The sequence below is a fragment of the Phaethon aethereus genome, assembly GCF_964289735.1.
Source record: "Phaethon aethereus genome assembly, chromosome: 4".
NCBI lineage: Eukaryota > Metazoa > Chordata > Aves > Phaethontiformes > Phaethontidae > Phaethon > Phaethon aethereus.
The window spans coordinates 8,257,018-8,283,851 of record NC_138578.1 but is presented as its reverse complement, the minus strand read 5'-3'; the positions used below and the strand labels follow the sequence as shown (position 1 = coordinate 8,283,851).

At 44.7% G+C, this 26,834-nt stretch overlaps 1 protein-coding gene across 1 annotated transcript in view; it reads right to left on the bottom strand.

Moving 5' to 3' along the window:
* Positions 1-26,097, bottom strand: part of FAT4 (FAT atypical cadherin 4) — a gene marked incomplete at its 3' end in the record, with an annotated part of 153,996 nt that extends 127,899 nt beyond the window's left edge. Inside the window, exon 1 of the mRNA XM_081999665.1 lies at positions 20,072-26,097. Coding sequence (XP_081855791.1) covers positions 20,072-25,363 — 5,292 coding nt within the window. The 5' untranslated portion in view covers positions 25,364-26,097. The remainder of the gene's footprint in view (positions 1-20,071) is intronic.
* Between the last annotated feature and the right edge of the window lie 737 nt (positions 26,098-26,834).

Genomic DNA, 26,834 nt, shown 5'->3' with positions numbered 1-26,834 from the left:
TAAGAATTGATATGAGTAAGAACTGTTAGTTTCCTACTGCCAAGAGAGCCTGTGAATAAAGAGAAGCGGAAAACCTGCAAGGCAGGATTTGTGAAAATAAAAGGGTGTGCTCAGGCATTAAGAAGGACCGGCAAAAAGCAACTTAAGAGTCAGAGGGGGAGAAAACTGCCTTTAGATATGACCATGGGCAACACTGGGGCCCTCTGACCTCTAGTGACTGGACCCCAGCTAACAGGGCAGATGCAGAGGTTTCAAGTGCTGGTATAGATAACTGTCCCACGGGGCGTGCTTCTGTGTGACTTCCCTCTCAAACTACGGGGGGAAAAAAAAAAAAAATCAGCAACATCTATCCAAACCTGCCAAATATGAATTTGTAAAGTTCATTAATCTAAACGAACAGGTGACTAATATTTCTGACACTTTTTGGGTGAGCTGTCATGGCACAGACTGAGTAATCTCCTTAGCATGACAGAGTCCGGGCTGGGATCGATGCCCAGTATTGTAGACCTTTAGCCAGAAGTTTACCCTTCCCTATAGTAGCCTTTTTCTGTTGCTCTGTTCATTTTCCTGGGCTATGACAGAAGGCTATCAGGGTAACATTATAAGGAATAGACAGCAATACCTTCAAGAGTTACCAGTATGTTATCCATAGGAAGACACGTCATCCCTTCAGGAGCACAGTAGTGACATATGCTCCCAGCAGCAGAGCCACCCCAATCTCTCTAAGGTGATGATAGGACAATTATATCCTCAAAGGTGATGATAGGACGATTACATCCATTTCTTGGCTGTCCTCTACATAATGTGTGCTGCTATGTCTAAGATCTTCTGCAGTCGATACTGCCATTTGGATTGAAATGTTTATCTACATAAAAAGGATATCTCAAAAAATAATCCATCAACATGAAAATTTGTAAGCGTATGAAGCCTGTAATGAGAGAAACAACTCCTTTTCCTTTACACATATATTATTCTACATATTTAGCTGATACAGGGACACACGTGACAGACCTCACTGGATTGTTCTCCTCTAGGCTCAATTCTTACAACTGAATGAAATAGTGTATTATTTTCCTCTTCCCACCAAAATGCATATTCCTATGCTGCTAGGAACGCACATCAAACCCTGGTGAAGAGAGCAGTCTAATAAAGAAAACAGCACTTAAATTAATCCAAATGCAGACAATTCCATGCACTCTGCCTTGCATTATTATACTTGTCCCAGCCATAACTGGGTGGCCAGATCCGACATCTGCCCAAGCCTCACAAACCTCCCTTGCCAGGCAAGACTTTGTAGGTGCACAATTTTTTTAATAAGATATTATACTATATTCATAAAGGGGATTGACATGGTTTTACTATGTTAATTGTTATTATAATTAATTTTTAAAGTGTCACTGTTAATAGTAATATAGTTTAGCGGTTAAGGAAGTCTTAAATACCAAATTAGTTCTCATACACAATTTCTCCAGAATTAATTCTCTATTATAGATACATCAATCGGCAGTTAAGCAAGTATTAAGTAACTACAACATAATGAGTAGCTCCAAGCTACTTAATTTCTTAAATGTCAGTGAACAAAGGTGAATGTTTTTCAACTGACTCATGGAAGTAATCTCACTGGAGATGAAAGCTCTTTAAACACTATTTTTTTATTAGATCACTTCTTTCCTGGGTTTACTTGATGAATATCCTTAATTCGAGGTATTTGGTAATTAGTCTGGTCAAGGACAGTGCTGCATTCATTCCTACGCTTTACTCAACAAGAACTATTTTTGGTCTAAGAACACTTAAATAAAAAATTAAATTATTTCTTTCGAAAGTGTACTGTGTTTGCCCCAAAAATTCTCTAAGTAGAAAAATAGATATTAAAACAGTTTAATGCTACAAGTGCGAATTCTAAATTCAGTCCAGAGTAGGACCTCAGTTACAGGATTATGTTAAGAGAATGAAACAAAATATAAATAATATTGTAGGAAAAGAAATGTACTTGTTACTGCAACTTGACTGTCTTTGATTAACGTAGGGAAGCTCCGCAGTTTCCAACCCTTGTTTTTGTAAGACTTACAGCATAGGAACAAACCCTTATTTGTGCCACTCTAAGGTCAGGCAGCACCTTCAGGAGCAAGAAATTATCTCCCTGCTTGTGGCTGCGGCCAAATGTGCTACGTGAAACCAAAGCAGGGAGATGCTTGCCCCAGACTAGCAGTCAGGCAGGTAAGCATACAAGAAAGAAATGCTGAACTGATTTGAATAAATAAAAATCTTTGGTTAATTACTTGTCCTCGCAGTAGCCAAACACTCAGGTCTTTTTTGTCTGTGCTCTTTTCATGTCAGCGGGACTATACACAGTTCCAATCTGGTTACTTCAGGCCCTGAACAGAACAGTTATGAATGTACCATATAATGGGATAACAGCTAATGCACATAATCCGTGAGTAACAAAATAGGCAGAGTAAAGGAGATCTTTCTGTTCTGCCTGTAAGAAACCGCAGGGATGCATTGCACCGCTTGCTTACCAAAGAGATGCCAGTGAAGTCTTTCTAAGAAAAGATCTTTGGTTCTTAAAAATTGCACTACTTCAGCAGTAAGCTCACAATGAAAATAGAACACTCATTTGCATCAGCTTTAAACATCCATGTTCTAGTGCTACAAAGCCTATGGCTGATAAAGTACTCTTTCTCCTTAGCAATAATTGTAATGAAAATGCAAAGATCTGGCAAGATATTTGCTTCTGAAATACTTCTCTACTACCATGGAGAATTTGGAATATCCACCACTGCACTGGAACAAAATGAAGATAAAGGAGCTTGAATGCTACTATTATTGTTAGGATCTCTTTCTTCTTTTTTAAAGGCTCTGTGGATTTCAAAGGGATAAGAATTAATCCCAGAAATAAATCAAATAATGCTGCCAGTAACAGGGCAGGAAGAAGTGTTAAATAAAAACAATAAATACAAACGACTACATGCCAAAATAAAACACACACACATATATATATGTAATTAACATTTGGAATTTAACAGAAGGGTAAAGCACCCATGGGTGACAAACTAGAGTACAACAGCAAGAAAAATATAGCACCTGTCATCTGAAGTAAAGGTTTGTTACCTTACTGCTTTTAAGTGATCCTCTCAAGCCAAGGCCCAAGTTCCCACCCAAGGAATTACCTTGCAGTGATTTCACTTCGGACGACCGCTCCAAGTAGTTCACAAAACCGAGAGCGAGAGGCAGGCGACGGTGGCAGCCCTCAGGGCAAGCCTCCCTCACTCCGTAGCATCATTGCACATGCATGCGGCAAGTTCATGACCTGCCTGACCTTCCTCCCAAGATGATGCTTTGGAGATGTGGGCTACAGGATTCAGAGCCAGGGCAAAGGCGAGGGGAAATAAATAGAGCAAGCAATGATGGTTAGTTGGATCAGGGGCTCCGCTTTACCCCTTTCCGTAGGGAAGGTGACATGATATACCATCCCATTTTCTACCACCTTGCCCTGAGCACCTCTCTCCAGCTCTCCTATGTGAGGCTCTCCCTACTCTGCAAGAGGGACATGGGTGTTTAGCCACCTCCCCTGCCAGGGCACTCGATAACCAGGAGTCCTCTGTGCCTGGGGAAAATTGCTTTGTAGTCGGCCAACTCCTCATCCTCAACGACCACTGAAGCCCTGGCTGTGGATGACCTTGACTTGTCATGGAGCCTTGGGATCCAGTTGCATTCCGTCATTCCATTCATTCCTGGATCCCATTATGCACCCAGGCAGGTCTGCATTTGAAATGAGGGAGCGGTTGCACTAGTAACTAAATCCTTAGATAACTTCCTTATTTTTTGGCAGACTTGTTGCAAGCCACAGTTAAAACCTGACTACTACAACATTTCTGGTTTCAAAATAATAGCTATTAAACATAAAAGTTATGTTTTTAAAAATTAAGAACGTGGTTTTCTGTTTGATAAAGAAAAACATAAGCCTCTATGCAAAAATTATGTAAGGACAGATAACAGATTTTTATTAAAAAAACAAAACCAAAAACAAGATGAAGGCCCAATACAGAGAAGATTCTAAAGCAAATGGGGTTATTCTGTGGATCCAGTTATGCCAAGGATAAGGTATGGCGGCCCTTCCCATTGGGAGCAAAGTGCAGCCTTACAGAGGTACCCCTTCCCACCCAAAACAGGCACACAAGAAAGGAACCAAGTCCTAGAAGATGCCCAGACTCCAAACCGATTGAAAGCTTTGATACTAATATCCAATGCAGGCCACTTTCAGAAAATAAAGCCACTGTTACAATAAAAATCAATACAAACTTGTCCGGAGTAGAATTTATGTTCCTCAAAAGAAAGTACATCCTCAAGATGAGGGAGCACCAAACCATCACATCACCGTGTCATCATCCCACCAGTGTTTTAGAAAGCCAGGGGAGCCAGGCAAAACCTATCAGCCTGTAACATAAACAACCTCTCAAAAGTATATGTTAGGCTTGGACTTGAAGTTGTAAATTTTTTTGATGACATTCTTCACACGCTCCAAGAGACCCAATTCCAGCATCCAGCAAGATAAAACCGTATTTCAAATGCTTAGGTGTGCGCAAGCTGGCACTTATGAAACTATCACTCACTGAGTTTAATAACTTTGAGGGAAAATTACTTTTAGGGGACTCATAAAACGAAAACATTGAACTGGAAGCTACTGACAGGCATTGACTGTGTAAATCCACAATGCCGTATTTATAAAGTAGTTTTACAAAGGGTAAGTCTTTCAAAACGTATAAAGTCATCACATTGAAAACTACCCTGCTGTAACTTTCACGTAAGTCTATACATAACACCTGTTAAATGGATTCAAGATTACCACAACGTTACATGAACTTTTGTATTTTAAAAGTTGTGGTGAATCACATAGCTATATTCTACTACTCTTCTTCACGTGACTGGGGCAGGGGGAGAAATCACAACAATTTACAGAGAGCTATCAGCTAATACAGGGGAAAACCTTCCCCAAAAGAGCAAAGACTCCATAAAGTAAACCGGGGGTCTTGAGAGAGGTTAAGAATGGAGAAATGCAACTGATGTCACTGAACAGGAGCAACAACTGTGGTGCTCCACAACTCATGGTGTCTCCAAAAGCTTTGCACCTATTACATACGTCGGGCTGTTCCTGTTGAACCCAATTCATACGAGATTGATTGACCCTCTTACTGTCCCATTCCCTCCTGAGCACACCTCTGCTCTGCAGGCTCCCACATACGAAGGAGGCATTCTTAAATAACTGGGAAGATTTGTACGATGGAAAAGCAAATAGTTTCCTAAAGCACAGCAGCAGCTCAGCTGTCGTCCCACTATCCCTTTAAATAAAAATCAAATGCTAGTTTAAAGAGACAAATAAGAAGATAAATATTTTGATATAACAAATCTCAAGGACGTATTTTGCAAAAGAATATGCACAAATTCTAGATGTTACTCTAGTTTGAAAATGCAGTGTCAACAGAGTTAAATTTGATCCGGGTAAAAGAAATACTGAATATTATATAGGCTTCATTCAAAAGATGCTTAATTACCCGTTTCAGCATGCAGCAATCATCGCTGGCAGTCACCACCAACATGGAAAAACAAGTGGAGCATGACAGCCATTGCCAACTGCGTTAGGGTTACCATTCCCTTATTTACAGAACAAACTTCTCATTTCCTCAGATGACACCAATGAAGAAATCTACACATGCACGGAGAGTCCATCTTGAGTCTCATTACTTTTCACTGGGCATTTAGAAACGACAAGCCAGAGCAACATCATTTGGCTTAGAATTGGCAATAGCTTATCAAACCCCTGGTTTTCAATTCCAGTGTTGCAACACACATAAAACAAGCGTTGATAAATCATTCGGTATAGGTGTTACTCTGTCTACAACCCAGGGAGAATGACAGATTTTCTCTCAAAAACACCCACCAAATTACTCTGAGCATACGTTATTATATTCAGATCTTGACAGCTATCACATGGAAATGAACGTTTCTGGCTATATATAGTATATTGTGAAATGTATGTTTCTATTGTGCACAACAAAACTCCAACTGCCTCATTTCTACATTCTTTTTAAGCATTTTAGGGGGGGGGGGGGGCAGAAAAAGAACTTAGTTAATCATTAAGCTTTTTCTTTCTAAAAGCAAGCCGTGCTGACTGTCCCAATTAATCAGGGTCTGTGGGAGTCGCAAAGGAAATCCAATGCGCCATTTCTGTTTCAGAATCCTTTATTCTAAACATTAGACTTTTTAAATGAAGAAATACAGAGATAACTAGGTATTTGTTACAGTCCTATTAAAAATATTTTGGAGTGGTGGTGAAAGACAGTAACCTTCAGCCTGTTAAAAGCAATTCTTTCTTTTCAATACAATTTTCCTGAATGACAATTAAAAAAACTATTAATAAGCTGAATTTCTTCTAAAGAGGAGATTGCTACGTAAACTTGGTTAAACAGTTATGAGCCATTGAATACACAGTCTATTTCATACCCTTCCATCTGCAGATGACCTTGGGGGCCATCAGAAGGTAGATCTGTTAGCACCAACCTGCGGCTCAAGCATGCTATAAGCAGCTGCTGGTCACTATTCCTGACAAACAGAAACTGGCATCTCCTGTGGGATTCACTACCTAAATTTAGCCAAATCTCAAATACAGTGGCTTACTTTAGGCAAGGCATGCAGGTCCCAGTGTGGACACTTTAGGAGGGCAAGTCTCCCACCCCATGATAGATGGGCATATTCTACTTCTTGATTTGCCTCTGAAGGACAGTCTCTGGGGGATCTATTGACCTTCCCTGAGGAGACACTGGAAGCTTCAACAAGTGGCCTATTAGTCTTACAAAGCTAAAATTACATGCTCCGAATTCAACCGTAAGCACTAGATGCATCTGGAGATCCAAATGAAGAAATACATCAATCATAATGTTACAGTCCCTACATTAAGCAAATACCAAGAAAGAAAGCTCGCAGGGACGAGAGCTTGCAGGTGCCTCCAAAACTCACCACCCCTTCAACTGAAAGGGCTGCTGGTTCTGACAGCAGTAAAGAGGCAAATAGCTCCATTCAGACTGCCTTTGGTGAAGCCCTTCCCTGCAGCGCACACAAACGTGTCCCAAGGATTTCCCTTTTTAGTGAGCAGCCCATTTTATTTTACATGGGAAATATCTTATTTTCCTGTAAATCAGGAGGTGGCCTACAAGAAGTCTTGGTGCTAGCAGAAGGTCAAATTCTGTTAGCCGTACAGTAGTAGTCCTTCTGGTCTACCAAGGAACTAAACAGAGGAGCAAAGACAACAGAATTTTGCAGTTAGGTCTTCCTGTGTGTGCAGACGCAAGTTTCTCAACAACTACGTTCTAAGCCTACATCTTTCCCCCATACAGAACCATTCTTATTCCCAAAAAATATTACTTTCATATTTTCATTACAATAAAATCAATAAGATTATGTAGGTGGGCATAGCAACACAACCCTTCTTAGTGCTGCCTTTTTTTTTTTTTTTTTTTACTCCTGTTCTTCGCTTTGCCTAAGTGCAAGCAGCTATTAGTAGCTGGGATAGATGTGGTATGTGCACAGCTTTTAGGCTATTTACAAGCTCTCATCAAACGACTTTAGATGGCTTCTCCATTCTTGTTACCAGCCTATGTAAATATCACGTACCTACCCCCGACTTAGGTCGAATAAAGCATGATTTTTGTCTTTAGCACCATAACACAACAAAAAGCACTCTAATGCTAGATAAAGGTCCCCTTTATTTTTAAATTATATGAACAGTAAGCAATGTGTATGTTTACAAATTAATTTCTACAGTTTAATTGACTTCTCAACAGAGGCTCCTACAAAACTGTTCTCTATTAAGTTGTCCTGTAACCCACTTCGCATTATAAAATTTATCTCTGGTTCTTTTCCTTGGAGTACTGTGCCAATACCATTGTCTTGCATTCCTTTTTACAGAGCTACATCCATGTAAAGTGCCTAATTATAGACTGCAGAACGTCTTGGTTTCCTTATTTCCTTGGCAAAGGCAAGTTTTTTGTTAGATGTTTAGTGTTTACCCTGTGTCACTTTCAATATAGATTTTAATTTACACAGATAGAAACTCTTTCTTAGTTACTCAGGGCCTCATTTTCTGCTTGATTATACCAATGTAAATGAAGAGTAATGTAATTAAATAAAATACAGTTACAGTGATGGAAAATTAGCATAACTCAAAGAAAAGCCAGTCCACTGTTAGTAATAATTTCTTTTATAAATTCCAGATTCTCATGCTCATACATTCTTTCTAGAGCCAAAGCTGTAATAACAATGATACATTTTCATGGAAAAAAAGTAGCATTTCCCTGCTCACAAAAAAGGGCTCTTTTTTTTCCCAGAGGCAATGTAGCTGGGCTGCATTTATTTTTCTATTTGTTTAGTAGTAGCCACAATTAATAATCATAATACTATGGTGTATTTATAGAAGAGACTGTTTGCACATGTGAGACCTCAAGGCATCAGAAAAGCACATTCATTTGTATAGCACTGAATCTCAGAATGAAACACTGTCTCCTTCCATCAGTTTCTGGCAACTTTGCACAAAAAGTATTTCAATGTCTATTTTAAAAATATATACATATGGGGTGATCAAGGAAGGAGATAAAGAGCATTTAGAAGACAACAGTCCAAAACAGCACTGTTCTAGAAGTTTGGTCTTAGCTATTTACAGTATACCATTAGGAGTACGGTTTTGCAACTAGATTTTTAATATATCAGTTTCTATTTAAAACAACTGCAATATCTCAACTTAATGACTGGAAATTGAAAAAGATATTCAAAATAAATTTTATTTGCCCTAGCATGAAGTCTCAAGTACCATTTTTCTTTCATGCTCACCAGCAAGAACATCCTGCGGATTTCCAGCTGTCATGAGCAGAACATTACTGCCATCATTTACAAAACAAAAATCTTTCTTGAGGCCTTCTAATGAAATTGCCTGTTTAAGACTTTGCTTTAAATAGATAGAGGAAAAAAGGTCTTGCTTCTACTCCTATCTCCTCAGCCCTGCCCTGATGGATGGTGTTGCTTATGGGTGTAACAAATCCAACAGACTTGGAATAACATGACATGTTATGTCTGGTGACAACAATTTATTTCTGCAAGCAGCTTTAAAGTTCAGGGATACCACTTTCAGATAGCGGTGACTAGTTAATTTCTACAACAATAAATAACAAATGCTAAGAAGAACTGGGCTTTGCTCAGATTAAGAGTCTGTGGGACTTGCTCTTCCCTTACACGTCCCTGTCCTGCGGTGGCTTGGCTTCCTCCTCTGCCAAGCAAACTGCAGAGTCAGGCACTACCTCCTCAGGGGACAAGCCATCATTTATACATAAGTGCATATACACACGTATAGACACATTTAGATATAAACACACATCACATAAGACATGGTAATAAGTGACCCGAGGAACAGGGAGACACGAAGGGGCCGTGTAAGAGAAGAGTTAGCCTTGAGGCTGGTTATGAGCAGAGGCGGCCACATGCTTTTAAGGCTTCTCAGTCCAATTTTTAGGAGCTACTTTCAGCATTGTGTTGGGATTTTCCTATTAGCAGATAAGAAGTGAAGGTCGGACAGCTTGACATAAATCCCGAAGGACACATTATTGTTCGTTTGTTACAGAAATCTAAAAGGAGAGCTTAGCTCCAGCCTTTGGCGTCCTACTGAGCACAGACATGCAAGAGTATTGAATTTATACAACTTCTTTCCTACACTGTAAAAATGTATTAAAATAAACATTCATGTAGTCATCTTCCTCCCCTCTTACCCCTCTCTCACACACAAACTCAAAACAGTACCAAGCAAAAAAAAAAAAATCAAAACAATAAGAGACACCTTTATCAGCCTCAGCCATCTGTGTTCCTTTAGTCTGATCCAAGTATTTTGGCAGGCATGTGCGCAGCTTGCTCCTGCCCTGCAAGAAAACGTCCACTCCCACTTCCTCCCCTCTCCACCAGCGCACGGGTCAAGCGGCGTTCTCAGTCTGGCAGTTGCAGGACTTGAAATAATAAGGTATCGGTGCTTATGTTTAATTAATTACGATCTCAACACGATCACTTAACCTTATTCTGAGTAACCGCAACCCCACTTGATAACACGGCATGGAGAAATAAACAGATGATAAAGCCCACGCAACTTTCAGTGCTGACCGTAGGAATTATTTGGAGTTTAAAAATTCACACATAAGAATAGACTAAAACAAGCTGACTCCTCGAAAGGTACAAGTACAGGAGTTAAGAGTGCTGTTAGAGAGAGAAAACAGTGGAAAGAAAACCACTACTTCATATAAGATCACTACCACCATAAAACTGTTTCCAGACAATCTGACATGACCCTACTGGGCTTAAAATCTGGATTTTCATTAATTTGTTCACCGAAATCATAAAGGCCCAAATTCTTTTCTCAAAGCAGACAGGCGTAAAAACTTTCTTAGTCAACTTTCAAAGGGAATAGAATCATGCTCCGAAAAAAGTCATTTAAACACACACAAACAAAAATGCAGGTCTCCAAAGAATAAGACTGCGATAAACTACTGAGTTTGCCTTCTGTTTCTAAACAGCCTTGTAATTGCAACATGCCTTCATATTTAGACAGCATGACATTTTGATGGATTAAAAAGATTTGGGGTATTGAAAAGAATAAAGAATGGGGAATGGGGAAAAGCACCAGGAAACCTAAAGTGTAATATGATAGAAGAAAACCCCTATGGAAAGTACAAGCTTTAAGCACATATACTACAGATATGTACCATAGCTCGAGCATCTTATTTATTTCTCTGAACTATTCCAGTAGAATTCTCTTAATTTATCAAGAGTGATCCAAAAAGGACTTGACATGAAAAGCCCTCAACCCAGTTTTCTCTCTAGCTCTCCAAGGAACAATTTCTCTCCTAGTACACTGCAAGGGAAACATAATTCCGTATTTCCCCATCCACGGTGCCTGTGGCAAACCCACACCTCTAGCTTAAAGTTCCAAGTAGTGCTTTTTCTATCTTGATATACATATATGCCCCGTGATGTCAACTTGGTTTTTCCTTTCCCCAGGCGCTTCAGGATGCTACACATCAAATTCTTGTTTTGATAGCCAATTGCTATTGCTGAATTTATTTCAGCACTATATAGTGTTAGATGCTATTTAAATTAATTTGGTCAAAACAGAATATAATTCTGAACATAGCTTAAAATGGAGACTACAGATTTGGGTAGGTGAAACATCTTATACACGTTCTTAGAATTAATAGACTTTTCCCGGATTATATTTCAAGAAATGTCACAGCTACCAACAATAAAACTTTTGCCTAAAAACCCCAAAGAGAACTAGATACGAAGCGCTTGCTTAAAATTGTAAGTTAATATTTCAGTCATTCATATTGTAACAAAAACACATCTTGAAAAGGCTTCAAAAGCATTAAAACTGAATATACCTCCAAAGGAATCCTTAAGGAAAAAACTTAAATTATTTTATAACTAAAACTAACACTCACTAGCAAAACTCACTAGGTGAAAAAAGGTCACTTGTTCATTCATTTCTTCATAGTAGATGTTAAACTCGCATCAGCAGTAATACCAGAGCAGAGCGTAGCTCATAAACCCACTCTTCATTCCCGTCAGTGACAATGACAATTATGCTCTGTACTAATAAGCTACCCCGTAAAAGATACATCCAACTAAGGCCCTGGAAACGAGGCAAACGTAACTTTTAATACACAGCAAGTCTTCAGCTCATCAGTTTTATCAGTGCCATGCTGGAGCAGTAGGCAGCAGCGGCCCAGAAACACCCACTGATGTCAACCCTTGAAACAGCAGATTTAGTGTTCTCTTATGCCCTTGTATTTATTTAAAAAATAAAAAAACAAACACGAAACAACCAAACCTGTCAGAGTTCAGGTTACTGGGGACATACTGCAACACAACACAGGCATACGCGTGCGACACCAAACACAACGCACAATGACTTCGCTCTGAGCCTTCATCACTTATCTTGTGCCATAGGTACTATGGAAGAAACAAGCGCATCGCCCTTATTTGCCTTCTGAATCTCCTAAAAACTAATGCAAAGAGTCACACTGACACATTTCCCTCGCCTTTTACACACTTCTTTGTTCATAACAGCAACTTGGGGCTTGACTCTTGCTGGGAACACTCTAGATAGGTACCTGAAGAGAACCAAAAACGGTACAGGCAGATGCTACAGAGAAGAAAACTGCAGTGTTAATTGACCTAGTTTGGTTGCTTTCCAAGCACATCCAAATGAGTGGCCGAAGACAGAATTTGACACGTGCATGTACATGCATATTTAGAAGAGCATAGCTAGCCACGAGGTTGGAAAATGTGGATATATGAAATAAAGAACGTTACAATTTTGGTGATACTTCACATACTAGCCATATGGCGCATCTCAAAGCTATTCCCATCTGTTTCATTTGAAGATCCATGAGAAAAATCCTTTCTTCATGTTTCAGCTTTATTAGAGGATCCAGAACAACTTCATGGGGCTCTTAGGAGTCAGCTTCCCTCACACGGCTGCTGTGGGGAAACCAAACTTGGCCAGGGAATGCCACCTCCAGGCCACAGGGTAGAGAGAGTCAAAGTGATGCATCGCAAGAAGATGCCCTTCTCCAAAAGGAGCCCCCAAAGCTCCTTCCGTCTGTCTGAGCCTCAGAGCTTGTTGAAGGTTTTCACCATGAGCACGCCTTTCTGTCTGTAGAGCTGCATGTCTGGATGGCTGCGTTAAATATAGTCAAACCCTTATACGCTCCTTGAAGATCACCGTGTCAATGCAAGCAACAGCGTGTGTGTGTGAGGACTGCAGAATATGAAAATGCTAACGCAAACGCTTGTTTTCATTACTTTTTGGATAGCTGTTGGCACATAAATTACCACTTCATAACAGCCTCTTTGAAATTCTTTTGCATTAACTAATGCGACTAAATGTATCTTTACAGTGCAATCATAGCTATCAGTTTCCATCTGTTCTACTGTCCTTTTGGTATGTTATTGCTCTGAGGAAGTAAACAAAAATAGATCACTACAAAAACAAACCTGGGTAACAGTCTAGACTAAGGCTCTAATTAAAAATAAGATTTATTAGAATAGAGAAACATCATAGTAAAACAGACACAGTTTCTCTACATATCTGGTATTATTCTTGGCAAAGTGCAGTACGGCTATAAATTTACTGAAACAAATCAGTATGGTACTGATGTACCGTACTGATCTGGCATCACTTTTCCTGACTACGAGAATACGTTAGGAAAACTCTTGTTTTACTTCAATTTTAGTCACCGTAAATTTCTTTTCTAATTAAAACCCAAGAGTAGTAGGGCTTGTCTACACACAGGGTTTGCATAGACACAATTACATGGGTAAGAAACCAAACTGACTTAACAGGAATGCTACTCCCTCGTCTAGGCACAGATAAACTATACCAGTAGAACTATGTCATGCATAATGATATAAATTAAACGGACACCTTGTTATAGGAGGGGTGAGAATTGGCCCTTGGAGTGGTGGTTCAACAAAATCCAACCTCTGAAAAGACTCAGAAGAGACCATGGAAATGCCTGAGGTCTCCTTCCATCAGTCAAAAGGGTAAAAACATCCTCTGGTGAGATGCAGTCTCAAGGTTCACAGGAAACAGGAAAAGACAACAGCAAAGATTTCAGGAGCCAACGACAACGTAGTCTTGCCCCAGTAAAGCTCATGGTGAGAGCTGGAGACACCAAGAGGGCAAGCAGGCTTTGGTGACCAACTTCTGCGGTTCTCCTAAATGAACAGCCACCAAATGCTTCACCTAACACTAACACATGGAGAGAAGCCTCCAGCAGCTCTGGGGGGTATCGTTTGACATGGAAAAGGACTCGTTTATTAATGTCGATAGAACCCAAGAATCATTTAGAGATTTGTATGAAGAATTCAACACTTAGCAAAAATAAGCACGTGAAAATTTTGCTCTGGTTTCTGGCTATTATTTCTAGAGTTTGCATTAAAGACACACGAAAAATAATATTTTCCATAATAAAGAATGTTGTTTTTAAAGTCTAGTGATTTTTAACATAAAAATTATGAAGTGACCTCACATGCAAAAATGCCCAGAGGCTGCTAAAATAGCAAAGAAATGAGAAATTCTAGATATTAAGAAAACGTAGCAAGGCAGAATCATTAAAGAAATTAGAGAGGATGAAAAAAGGGACAACTTTGAACTGAAACCCGCAAATTGGTTTGGAACAGGTTTTGACATAAGGCGCATTCATCTCCTACTCTAGTTCAATGAGAGCTTAGAGATGCCTTTTCAGATCAGTGCAAATGACAGCAATAACTTAAATAATTACACATTTCTCAGAATCAGCACTATCAGCACTAGGAAGAAAAAAAACCTGGCTTTGGGGCTGGGACAAGGCAGCAGATTTTCATTGTTTACTCAAACGTTTCATAAGTAGTTTCCTTTGTCAGGCTACAATTAATGTGCCATGTATCATTAAAGAATAAAACGATTTATAAATAGTATGAATACAAGGAGTACCCCATTGTTCTTATTTGCACTGGTAAATACGAGGCACGCCAGATAAGGCTTCTCTGAAGTTGGTTTCAAATTCTGTTACGAAATGCAAGGCTCTCCACCGTTAGCCAGCTTGATTAGACAACTAACACCGTCAGTGTTTTGCCCTCACCCCCAATCCACCCCTTCCCCTCTCTCAAAGGGATGTTAGGTCTAGCCCCACATCCCTGAAGCGCTGCCCAGCCCAAACAGCACAAGGGGTGCATCGTGCTCCTGTGGGTCGGGCAGCCTCTCCTGCAGCGTGGTCTGTCATTCCTGCTTAGCGGCATCTTCCCCTTCCCACTCCGGGTTTCTGGAGCTCTGCACCAGACCCGTGCAAGGGGGGAGACAGTTTTGGAGTACCTCCGCTTGGCTCCTAGGTCCAGCAAGGACCCGTGGGGCGCAGGAGCGACACAGAGCTGGCGAAGCCACGGGACCTAGGCTGGGCTGAGTCAAAGAGCTCCGCATAAACTGGTTACATCATGCGATCGTGGTTTTATGGCCACGGCTTCAGCTCACACCGAGTCAAGGTGAAGTATCCTATGATTTTCATTCCAGGAAGGGAGGGCCATTTTTTCTGCCCGTCTTCATTAATTTCCAGATCTTTACTATGCCAGCAGTAAGCACTGTCTAAAATCCCCATATCTTGCCCGAACGAACACTTTTTTCCCCTAGACTGTATTTGGGAGCTAAAAGCCTCCCCCAGCTTGGAAGTCCAAGCTTCCCAGTAGTGCCAGTCATGAAATGCAGCACAAGAAGCAGCTGTGAATGCACAAATGCAAAAGCAAACTCAGTGCCTCGTGTTTCCCTGGCTGAAAATGAAGACGATCACCCCTCTTTTGAGAGCATGCTAGCATCCGCAGGTAAAGAGTGCTACTAGGATCATTCATCTGCCTTTTCAAATCAATACCATCACTAAAGCTTTCATTTAAAGTTTATACAGCTTCCCTCATTTATGCCCTTCTTCCCCTTCCTTGGAAGCTATGCACCTATTTAAAGTATACGAAAGATGTGTCGCTGAGCAAGTAGTTCACCTCCCAACCTGCTACCCTCTCATCAGCCGCATGTGATATACACCACATACATCACCACCGGTCCCGAGCAAACCCACTGCTCTTTTCAAAGAAGTCATCCACCGAAGGGTTAAACATGCAAACTAGAGATCCTGCCTAATTCCATTTAATCCCTAGTAACACAGCACAGAAGACGAGGTATTGTCCCTGGGTTCCTATTATTACTGCCAGCCGAGAAACAGGGTACAGCATACGACCACCCAAAATATCCCACAGCAGACGATCATTGTTTTGGGAGGCAGGACTGATTAAAGTCGCATGGTTTTCAAGTGATGCCAATATGCATTAGTCATTCTATATTAAGTATAAAATCATGATGGTGAAACCCTCGGCCCTGCCTGAAGAGGTTAGAAGAGAATTTATGCTGGAGAGCCAAGAGAAAGGCGCTAAGCGATTGCGGAGTTTTTCTTTCAGCAGAAACACATAAAAAGGCGTAAAAAGGCAAACAGAAGGGCTCCCTTCAGGACACCTACGTTATAATTTTCTTATCTGAGAAGAACAGTGCAGCCCTAATGATTAATACAAGAGGGGAGAAACTAAGACTGATCACAGTACATGTTCACACAACATCAAATCATCTGGCTTGTCAGTGTAGATGACACAGAAATCGGCTAAAAGTCCAAAATTTAAGAGAGCTTTCAAATTCAGTAATAACTACACAATATTACACCACTTAGCTGTAAAATACAATGGAACAAGTACTTGGGTTTCTTTGCAAATCTCAAAGTATTTGGTACATTGAGCATAAAGCTTTACCTCACGACTTGCACTTTTTTGACACCACCAGCCTTTTCTCTCCACAGAGTAATAACAAGCACAGAAACATACACACTAAAAAAATAATAATCCATGAATTGTAAACAAACTGTTCTTTGTTTTCTAAACTCTTTGCTGTTGCTTTACTGAAAATACAAGGTAACCCTTCAGCTTCAAGGCATGTCGGCTGCGTTGGGTTCAGAAGAGGATTCACCACAGTCCTGCAATGGCACAACTCTTCCCGTGGACTCTCTCTTCAAAAGGGCGAGCATACAACCCTGGCAGCTATGCAACCGGCAGATCTATAGTCTGGTCCTGCATAGGGCAAGCCCCAGGGATGGATGAGAAAGACTGGAAAGAGACTTTTTCCATTGGAGCACCGGGTAGATCTTTTCAATATAGCTGACATTATTAAAAAAAAAAAGTAAAATTTAGTGACAGAATTTAGGGGAAAGAAAAAAAAAAAAATCACACCATTTCCCAAGAACAAAGACTGATTCACTTCTAGAGTAAGTGGTTTCACGCAAGCCTGCTCTTCTTTTATACTGCCTGCTGGCTAGACAAAGCCTAGTCACTGTGTCGAAGCTGTAAATATCTCTATTTCACACCAGGTATCTGCCACCCAAAAGCATTCCTAAAGCCTACATCAGACAAAAGATCTATTAACTTTCTTGCGACTGCTGCTCTCTTCACCCATCTCAGCCAGCAAGTTACACGCTGCGTGGCTCCGAGTGCTCGGCGGTTCACTCGCATGCCACAGTGCAATGAAGATGATGTCTGGCATCAGGGCAGAAGGCATAGCAGGCAGTGAAGAAGAATGTAGAACTTATTAAGCATATACTATTACTGGGTTTTTTTCCATTTTCTTTAACCATATTCAGACACAAAACCCAACGTACTCTTCATAAGAGAAGGAAGAAAGCAGATACACAATACTCAGGATTTTTCCTCACCAAAAAAAACCCCACAACCAAACAAAACTTATATTCAGCTTATCTGTTCGGGTATAGTGGTGCCAGACCTACTAGGCTTTATCTGCACACCTGCATCAGTGCTTTACAACTTACTTTTCAGGAGGGAATATAAAAATCAGTCAGTCTACATCTGTATATGAGCATATACCAGAAACAGTTGAAGACTTATGGGCAAAAGAATACTTAGGTTTTGTGACTTCAGATATTCTTCAGGTTCATGCACATTCGTTGTCCCTCATCAGTATTCTGGTTATACCACCACTCAAGCCTCGGTGGTTATACCACACACATCACCTTAAAAACCAGGACTGGAATGAAACGTTAAACCTTCTGAAATACACATTTGATGCACAAAAACTTTAGCATGAGTGTGCTTTAAGGTGCGTTTCCAAAGCTAAGAAATAGTGTTCACATCCTTGGGTACTGGCTGTTTTTTTGTTTTGGTTTGGTTTTTTTTATGAAAGAAGATTGGCAGCAAACCCTAAGACCAAAATGTGTGCGCTGCATACATCAAACCAACAACAAAAAAAAGTTGCCATCCAAAAGCAACATGGAAAAAAGCTGTATTGCTTATTCAGCACCCACTGACAGTCAGCTTGCACAAAGAATGTCACTGTAGTAGTTCTTGTTCAAGTGTGGAACAGCAAAAGCCATTCCGGATAAATTCAATCAGTGAGGAGAAAGGCTGCATATGGTTATGGTTTTTTAAAGTTGATAGCTGATTATAATTTATAATATATTTCTGAAGAAGCACAGTAAGCTAATTATGTTTGGGAGAAGAAGCATTTTAGAAGCTATAAAGATAGAATCAGTAATATGAAATCCTAGCTCCCAACTATTGCTTTCAATGTTCTTTACAGAATAAAACATTTGCTCTTGATTTCAGGAGTGGTTTGTATTCGACAATGTAAAAATTGTTTAAAGTTTCAATGGTTGTTCTCTTCTGTGCTCACCAAATATTAAATACTTTTACAACGTGCAAGACTTGCAACCACAGGGTCTCATACGAGTCCTTCTCCAGTCAAGGAACTCTTCAGTCACGCAAGCAGATGCAAAGTTGAAGGATTGTAATCCAGACATGCACAGACATGACTTAGCCCTCAAAACAACTGTCCATCAAGACTAAACATGACATAATAATAATAAAAGAAAAAATCATAGAAGTTTATTCTTTTACAATTTATTAGCAGGGGTTCAAAAATCTATATAACAGGAAACTTCTCATAAAAAGAGCATGGATTATTTAAACCAGCAGTCCTACTAGAACAGGTCATTTTCCAACACACTACTGCTCTTCAAAACATGATAACGAACCCCACATTGCACACACACTAAGATGAGCTCTCTCATACATGCTAAGAAATCTTTGAGTTTGAACAGCGTCAAACTCCCTGCCTAACAATTACTTTGTAGAGCGTCGGTCACTGCCAGTATAGGAGAATGAGGTTACATACCTACGCAGATCATACTTGAACTACAGCAAAACAACAAAAAGGTGGCCATGAAGAGAAAAAGCTACAGCTGCCAAGTAAGAATTAGAAATACCACATCTGCTAAAACCAAAAAGAAAAAACCCAAACCAGCACAGTACCCTTGGTGGCTCAACACTAAGACGCAGTTCCCAAGAGGAAGCATGGCTGGGGATAACTCCTGGGATGCACCGGGCTATGCAATATGGAGGCTATACATTCAGCTGGCGAGGGAAATGGCTGAACCACTACACACTACCAGCATCCTCTGCTGGTTGACCCACTCAGCAGTGCCAGCCCCACACTTCCAGGAACTGCAAGTGAAATGGCTCATAGTGAAGGCAGCTCCAAGAAGATGGTGCAATTTAAAACAAACACAAGGCTCCCTTTCACACCAGGCTTCTCAGCATTCCCCCAGAAGACAGCAGGACAGCTCTGTGGCTCAGTTACCAGACAGAGCAAATAAAACATTCACAGATGATGTTTCAAACCTGTTTTCTACTTTTTGCTCCTCAAACCAGTCATGCAGAGAACATTCAAAAGACCCTTCAGTCAAGGCAAATGGCTTTGTGATAAGGAAAACTGCCAGTTAAAATGTTACACTTTTACCGCCTGTCACATCCAAGAACAGAAACAAGACCATTTTCATACTCATCAGTGAGGGTAAAGAGGTAACCTAAATTGGAGAGGCGTGAGGAGACCTATCTGAGGGACTTAAGCAGGCAAGGATACCGAGCACATCCAAGACCCGAGACACTAGACGAGCTGGTCAGAGAGCAATCCCCTACTGGACAGTTCTCAGACAAATACTGACATGATGACTGTAATGAAAAAGTTCAGTTACAATTCACACAGGAATAGAAAGACTTAAAATAATTAACCATCACTAAAATGAGAAGGCATGCAAAACTCCAAAATGCCCGTGATTGAAGCTTTTAGCACCTGAAGTATTTAGTACGTAAAATTTATTTTACCAACATTGTGCCTACAGTAGCCAAATTTAAGTGCAGCACCTAAGCCTCTCAAATTTCGTAGGGAGGTGGCTTTGAGGAAAAGAGTCTGAGGTATAACTAATGGAAAGGTTATCTTTAACTAATGAATCAGCAGACTTAGCTTTCAGGTCTTCTGCTGTGCACTACCATCTACCCGTAAAACAGCTAACAACAAAACCATGGAATTTAGAAATCAAACGGGCAAGTAATTACTGAATAAAAGCTTTACCTCTGCTCTTTGCGTACGGGGCAAAACAGATGATTTTTCAATGGCGTAAACATCCACCGAGTAGAGACGCGCTCCTTGCTCCCTGTCCAAAATGGCAGCGGTCTGGATGACACCAGTATGGCGCCCGATGGTGAAGAGGCGCCCAAGATTCTTATCTTCGCATCGGACGGACACAATGTAATATTCCACCTGAGCTTCAGAGCCCCGTGGACTCGCCGCTTCGATAGATATCACGTTTGTCCCGATAGGCTCGCCTTCTTTTAAGATGGTTATGTATTTTGGCTGAGTGAACACAGGCCCATCGACCCCTTGCAGAATTATAGTCATCTCAGTGGTGGATTTTCTCCTTTCAGGGCCAAGATCCGTGGCAGAAACTATGAGATTGTATATGAGCTGAGAAGGCACCAAAGCTGACGCTACTCTTAAATCTCCGCTATAGCGATCCACAATGAAGGTTTCGGTATCTCCATTGATTATTTCATATTCCACTTCTCCGTTGGCGCCCTCGTCAGGATCTGCAGCAATAATTGTCGTTAGGATCGAACCGATCACAACCGAGGGGTCAGCTGCGAGAGCATTTTGCGATACGAACACGGGAACATTGTCATTTTGATCCGTCACCAAAATGGTCACGTTCTTCAAAGCAAATCGCCTGGACTCCACAGGAACAGCCTGATCAGTGGCTTTGACTGTTAACTCAAAGAGATTAGCAAACTCACGATCTATTTCAGCATCGGTAAATATCGTCCCTCTCACTTCATCTATACGGAAATGATTACCCCTCGGCATCTGTTGAATGATTGCATAGGTTAGCTGCCCATTAATATCCGCATCTGGATCATGAGCAGTCACAGAAATGACAGAGCTACCAACAGGAATGTTCTCAACAATAGATTTAAAGATGTCCCCTGGAGGAAAATTAGGAGGGTTGTCATTAAAATCCCTAACATGTATTACCACTGACATTGTAGATGACCGCGGTGGCCTTCCTTGGTCTTTCGCTGTTATATTTAGCTTATACAGAGATTGTGTCTCAAAGTCCAGTTTCTTTGCAAGGAAAATACTACCGGTGTTGGGACTGATGCTAAAGGTCCCGTGATTGTTTGTCCCCGTAATGCTATAGTGAAGGTCAGCATTGTCACCTGAATCAGAATCAGTGGCAGTGACAGATGACACAAGTTCACCGACTCTCATATTTTCCAAGACATCCACTAACAAGGTTGATTTAGGGAAGGAAGGACTATTGTCATTTTCATCCAATACATCAATGCTCAACACGCAAGTTGAACTTAGGGAAACTGCTCCAGAGTCTACTGCTTGGATGACAAGTGAATACGACACAGTAGCTTCATGATCTAGTTTCCCTACTAAGGTCACTTGGCCTGTGCTACTCTCTATTGCAAACTGTTTTTCCTCATTTCCCTTGATTACAGAGTAGTGAATCAACCCATTAACCCCTTCATCAACATCTGAGGCAGAAACTCTCAGAACCTGTGTCAGATTCGCTGCCAATTCTGATATAGTAGCTTGGTAGAGATCTTTCAAAAACTTGGGGGCATTATCGTTGATGTCTTTCATGTAGATTTGTACAGTTGCCTGATCCTTTAGAGGCTTTGGCAACCCCTGATCTGTTGCTATTACTGTGAGACTAAATACTGCAGCTCCCCTTTGTCTCATAAGGGCTTCTCTGTCAAACTGATGAGTGCTTCTTATTTCCCCAGTTACTGTGTTTAGCTCAAAATCCGGCTGCATATGCTCAAATGAGTACCTGACTTCACCATTTGGGCCAAAGTCTTTATCTACAGCATTTATTTTACCAACATATGATCCACCTCTCTGCTCCTCTTCAAAATAAAATACATAGTTGGTACTGTTGAACAGGGGCCTATTATCATTTACATCCTCCAGAATTACGGTAACGTTCACAGTAGCATTGAGCGGTTCTACTGCTCTATCAGAGGCAACAACCAATAAAACATATCTCTCTTGAAGTTCACGGTCCAGTTCACTCTTTATATACAGCTGACCATCGGGGAATATGCCAAAGGCATCCCCAGTATTTCCTTCAACTATACTGTAAGCTATTTCACCATTCACTCCCGAGTCTTTGTCGGAAGCCTGCACCTTAAAGAACCTGGAATTCACAGGCTCCGACTCCAAAATAGTAATTTCATAGGAAAGCTGGTCAAACACAGGTGGGTTATCATTTACATCATGGACAGAGACAGTCAGGATGAAGTTAGAGGACAGCTGTGGCACGCCCATATCCGAGGCCACGATTTCAACCTGGTAAGACCCAGCGTTTATGTCAAGTGGCCCTATTAAGCTTATGGCACCTGTTTGTTCATTGATTGAAAACAAGCCTTTTGGGTTTTGCTTAAGGCTGTAAAGGACCAAACCGTTAACACCTTCATCAGGATCAAGAGCTTTGGCCTGGAATATGGTATGCCCAGCTTTCCAGTTTTCAACCACATTTACACTTTCCACCACGTGAATAAAGTGTGGGGAATTGTCATTTAAATCTTTGACAGTTATATTGACCATAGCATCTCCAGTTATCGCCCCACCACTAGCAACCACCTTCAGCTGGTAAAATGCTTGCTCCTCCCTGTCAATAATACTGGCTGTGGTGATCTGCCCCGTCACTCTGTTGATGGCAAACATGCCCCTTTGGTCACCTGTCGTAATCAGGTAACTGATGTTGGTGTTGAGGTCCATGGTGGAAGCAAAAACAGTACCTACATGGTAACCTAGGGCAACATTTTCAAAGACAACAAAACTGTACATGCCCTGGCTGAAAACAGGTGGATTGTCCTGGGTGTCCAAGACAGTGATGGTGACAATGGCTTGGTTCTGTGATTGAAGATGGCCACCATCAGTGGCCACAATCTGCAACTGGTAAGCAGTTTTCTCCTCCCTGTCAAGAGCTATTTTGGTTGTGATGACCCCTGTCTGGCCATGGATCTGAAACCTGGAGGTGTCTCCAGCCGAGATGCTGTACTTGACCGTCCCGTTGGGTCCCAGATCAGGGTCTGTGGCAGACACCGTGGTCACATAGGTTCCAGCTGGCTCATTCTCCTGGATATGGGCAAAATATTGAACAGGGTAAAACACAGGGCTATTGTCATTCACATCCAGGAGACTCACGTTAACGCGGGCTATCGAAGAAAGGGGTGGAGAGCCTAAATCAGTGGCCAGGACCTGCAGGGAGAAGTGAGCCTGCTCCTCCCGGTCCAGCTGCGAGATGGTGCTGAGCTTGCCTGACACAGGATCCAAGCGAAAGATCCGGCGAGGGGTCACCGAGGAGGGGCCAACTGCTGCCAGCGCTGGCTCAGCTTCCTGCAGGGAGAAGCGGACAGTCCCATTGTCCCCCAGGTCCCCGTCTGTGGCACTCAGGACCAGCAGCTCAGTTCCTGACGGGGAGTTTTCAGCCAGGGACACCTGGTAGCCCTCAGGTTGACTGAAGCGAGGTTTGTTGTCATTGACATCCAGGATGGTCACCACCAGCTGCGCATAGGAGAACTTGGGCTGCACCCCCTGGTCACGGGCACTGATGTTGAGCACCACCCGAGACGCAGTCTCCCGGTCCAGCCCACTGGAGATGGACGTGCCCGCAGCATGCCCGGTGGTGCCACCCTCGGGGCCGGCTGTGGTGACCAGCCCGCTGTGCTCGCTGATGCGAAACCAGCCAAGCTCATTGCCCGAGACAATACTGTATTTGAGGTTGGCATTGAGGCCCGAGTCACGGTCCGTGGCGCTCAGGCCCCTCACGTAGCTGCCCAGGGGCACCTCCTCACTGATGTTCACCCTGTAGACCGACTGCCCGAAGACAGGGGGGTGGTCGTTAATGTCGTTTACGAAGATCACCAGGCTAGCTACTGATGAGCGGCTCACGGGAGCCACCACCGCCCCATCTGGGGAAAGGGAAGAAGTGGGGGAGCCCGGGGATGGCGACAGGGCCCCATAGTTATCAGCCACCGCCACCGTAAGGTTATAGGCTGGGATGCGCTCCCGGTCCAACGCGGCCGCTACCTTTATAAGACTGAGGTTGGGTACCTTACTGCTGTGCACCTCAAAGTGCCGCTGCTCGTTTCCCGCCAGGATGGACACAGAGATGTTCCCGTTGGCCGCCGGGGAGTCGGCATCGCTCACAGTCAGCAGAGCCACAACCGTGCCAGGGGCCGCATTCTCATCCACGGAGGCAAAGCGGGAGGTGGCTGGGAAATAGCGAAACTTCACCCGGGGCTCATTGTCATTGACGTCGAGCAGGCGGATGAGGGCCTCAGCACGGCCGCTCAGCGCCGGCACACCACGGTCCATGGCCTGCACTGTCAGTGAGTACTGCTGTTGCATCTCGTAGTCCAAGCGCTCCCGGATGCGGATCACCCCGCTCTCGGGGTCGACCTCGAACGGGAGGCTGCTAGCCCCCTCCCCACCACCGCCGCCACCATCACCTCCTTCCAGGCGGTAGCGGATGTCAGCATTGGTGCCTTCATCAGCATCAGCTGCAGCCACCTGGAGAACGCTGGCCCCAACAGGCGCATCCTCGGGCACTCGTGCCTGGTAAAGAGTCTGGCTGAAGATGGGCGGGTTGTCATTGATGTCCTGGACAGTGACATTGACCTGGAGGTAGCCCCGTCGACGGGGCTCACCTTTATCCTCTACTTGCACCAACAGCTGGTAGGTGGGGGTGGCCTCCCGGTCCAGCCCACCCCGGGACACCAGGTGCAAGAAAGCTCCCTCACCGCTGGGGTTGAGGGTGATGTTGAGCCGGAAACGCCCCTCCTCGTTGCCGGCCACGATGCGATAGGAGCCGTGGTCTACGCCGTTAGTGCCACTGTCGGCGTCAGTGGCCGTGTCCAGGATCAGCTGGCGCCCGCTGCCAGTGTCCTCCTTGAAAGTCACCACGATGGAGGGGTCGGGGAAGACGGGCGCGTTGTCGTTGAGGTCGAGCACCAGGACCCGCACCTCGCTGGGGTAGGTGGGCTGGCTGGAGAGCACCACCAGGTCCACCACGTCGCTGGCCAGGCTCTCGCGGTCGATGGTGGCGCGGGTGTGCAGGGCGCCCGAGGAGGCGTTGATGGAGAAGAGGGCGTGGTGCTCGCTCAAGCGGTAAGTGAAGCCGGGGCGGGTGGCGATGGTGCCCACCCAGGTGCCGGGCGGCTGCTCCTCCAGCACCTGGAAGACCTGCCGGGGCTCCGCGGCGGCGCCCAGCGGCAGCAGCGGCAGCAGCAGCACCGACAGCAGCAACGGCGGCGGCGGGGCCCCGCGGAGAGCGGGGGGGCGGCCCATGGCGCCCCGGCGGGGGGGGGGCAGCGCCCCGAGGCGGGCTCCCGGCGCCGCTGCTCTCAGCCGCGCCCCCCGGGGGTCCACGTCCCCCGACAGCCGCCCCGACCGCTCCCGCTTCGCTCCCTCCTTCTCTCCTCACCCACGGAGGCTCCGCTCAGCCCTGCCCCGCCACGGACGGGAGCAGACCCGCCGGCGCGCCGCGTTCACGGGACGCTCCGCTGCTGCTGCTGCCGCCGCCGCCGCTCCTCCCGCCGCCGCTCCGGGGCTGGGGGGCGGCCGGGGGCGCCTGGCCGCATCGCCGCTCAGCAAGCCGCCGTCGCTACCGCCGGTGCCCCCGCGGCCGCCGCCCGGCCGCCACCATGCCCGGGCGCTCAGCGCCGGGTCCGTTACCCAGGGCCGCGGCGCGCGCCGCCGCCCGGCCCCAACTTTGCCCGGCGCTCATTGATCCCTTCCCTCTTGACGCCCGGGGCCGGCTCCCCCCCCGGCCTCCCATTGGTCGCCCCGCCCACCGCCGCCCCGCCCACCGCCCCGCCCCGCCCGGCGGGGGCCCCACCGCCCCGCGCACCTGGGGGCCCCTTCGGCGGGGAGGGAGGGGGAGGGGTGCGCCCGTCCGGCCGCCCCGGGAGGGAACGGTGTCTCCCCGCCGAAAGGCCTGCGCTGCTGCGTGGGGTGGGGAGCGAGTCGGGGCGGCGGGGACCCCCCCGCCCCGGTGGGGCTGGGGCGGGGCGGTGGCGCTCCTGCCCCGCACACCGAGGGACGTGGCGCTGCGCCGCGCCTTCTTTTCAAAGCAGCTCTTGAAGGAACCGAAGGGCTGCGCGGCGGCCGAGGCACGTTATCGCCGGGAAGGTGCTCCGCTGTGCGAGTCGTAAACTTAGGGGCACACGTAGCGCGAGCGGCGGCGCCGTGCCGGGAGCGCGCGGCCCCGCCGCCCCCCGCGGCCGCGCTCCACGCGTGGGCCGGCAGCGCCCCCTGCTGCCCCGCCGCCGGCTCCGCCGCGCGTCCCGGCAACCGGGGCTGGGGGCTGCTCGCCGCCCTGGGCCGGGGGAAAAAGGTGAAGCGTGACGTGGGTGCAGGAGCGTCACATGGAAGCGGCACCCTCGGTCCGTGGGAGATCTCCGCCCGCGCGGAAGCTCACGGCTTCCCTCGCCCCGAAACGCCGGGGGCCTTCAAGCGAGCCGGAAAGCCCTAGTCCCGCACCGCCGAGGGCGGGGGTGGCCCCCAAGCCAGCGGCGCGGGGGGGAACCGGAGCTTAATTTTGAATTGGTTCCCCTCTGAATGCGGGCGCGGAGGGAAACACGGCCGCCGAGCCTCCTGTAGGCAGCAGTTAGGCCGATAAGGTAAATCCGGAGTAGCCACGTACTACTAGTAGCGGCAAATACAGAGTTTATTTATGCCGGTGAGATCGTTAATGAGCTTGGCGGTAGGTTTCCCAACACGGAAAAGTAAGAAAAGAGAGAAGTTCGGTGGAAAGAGA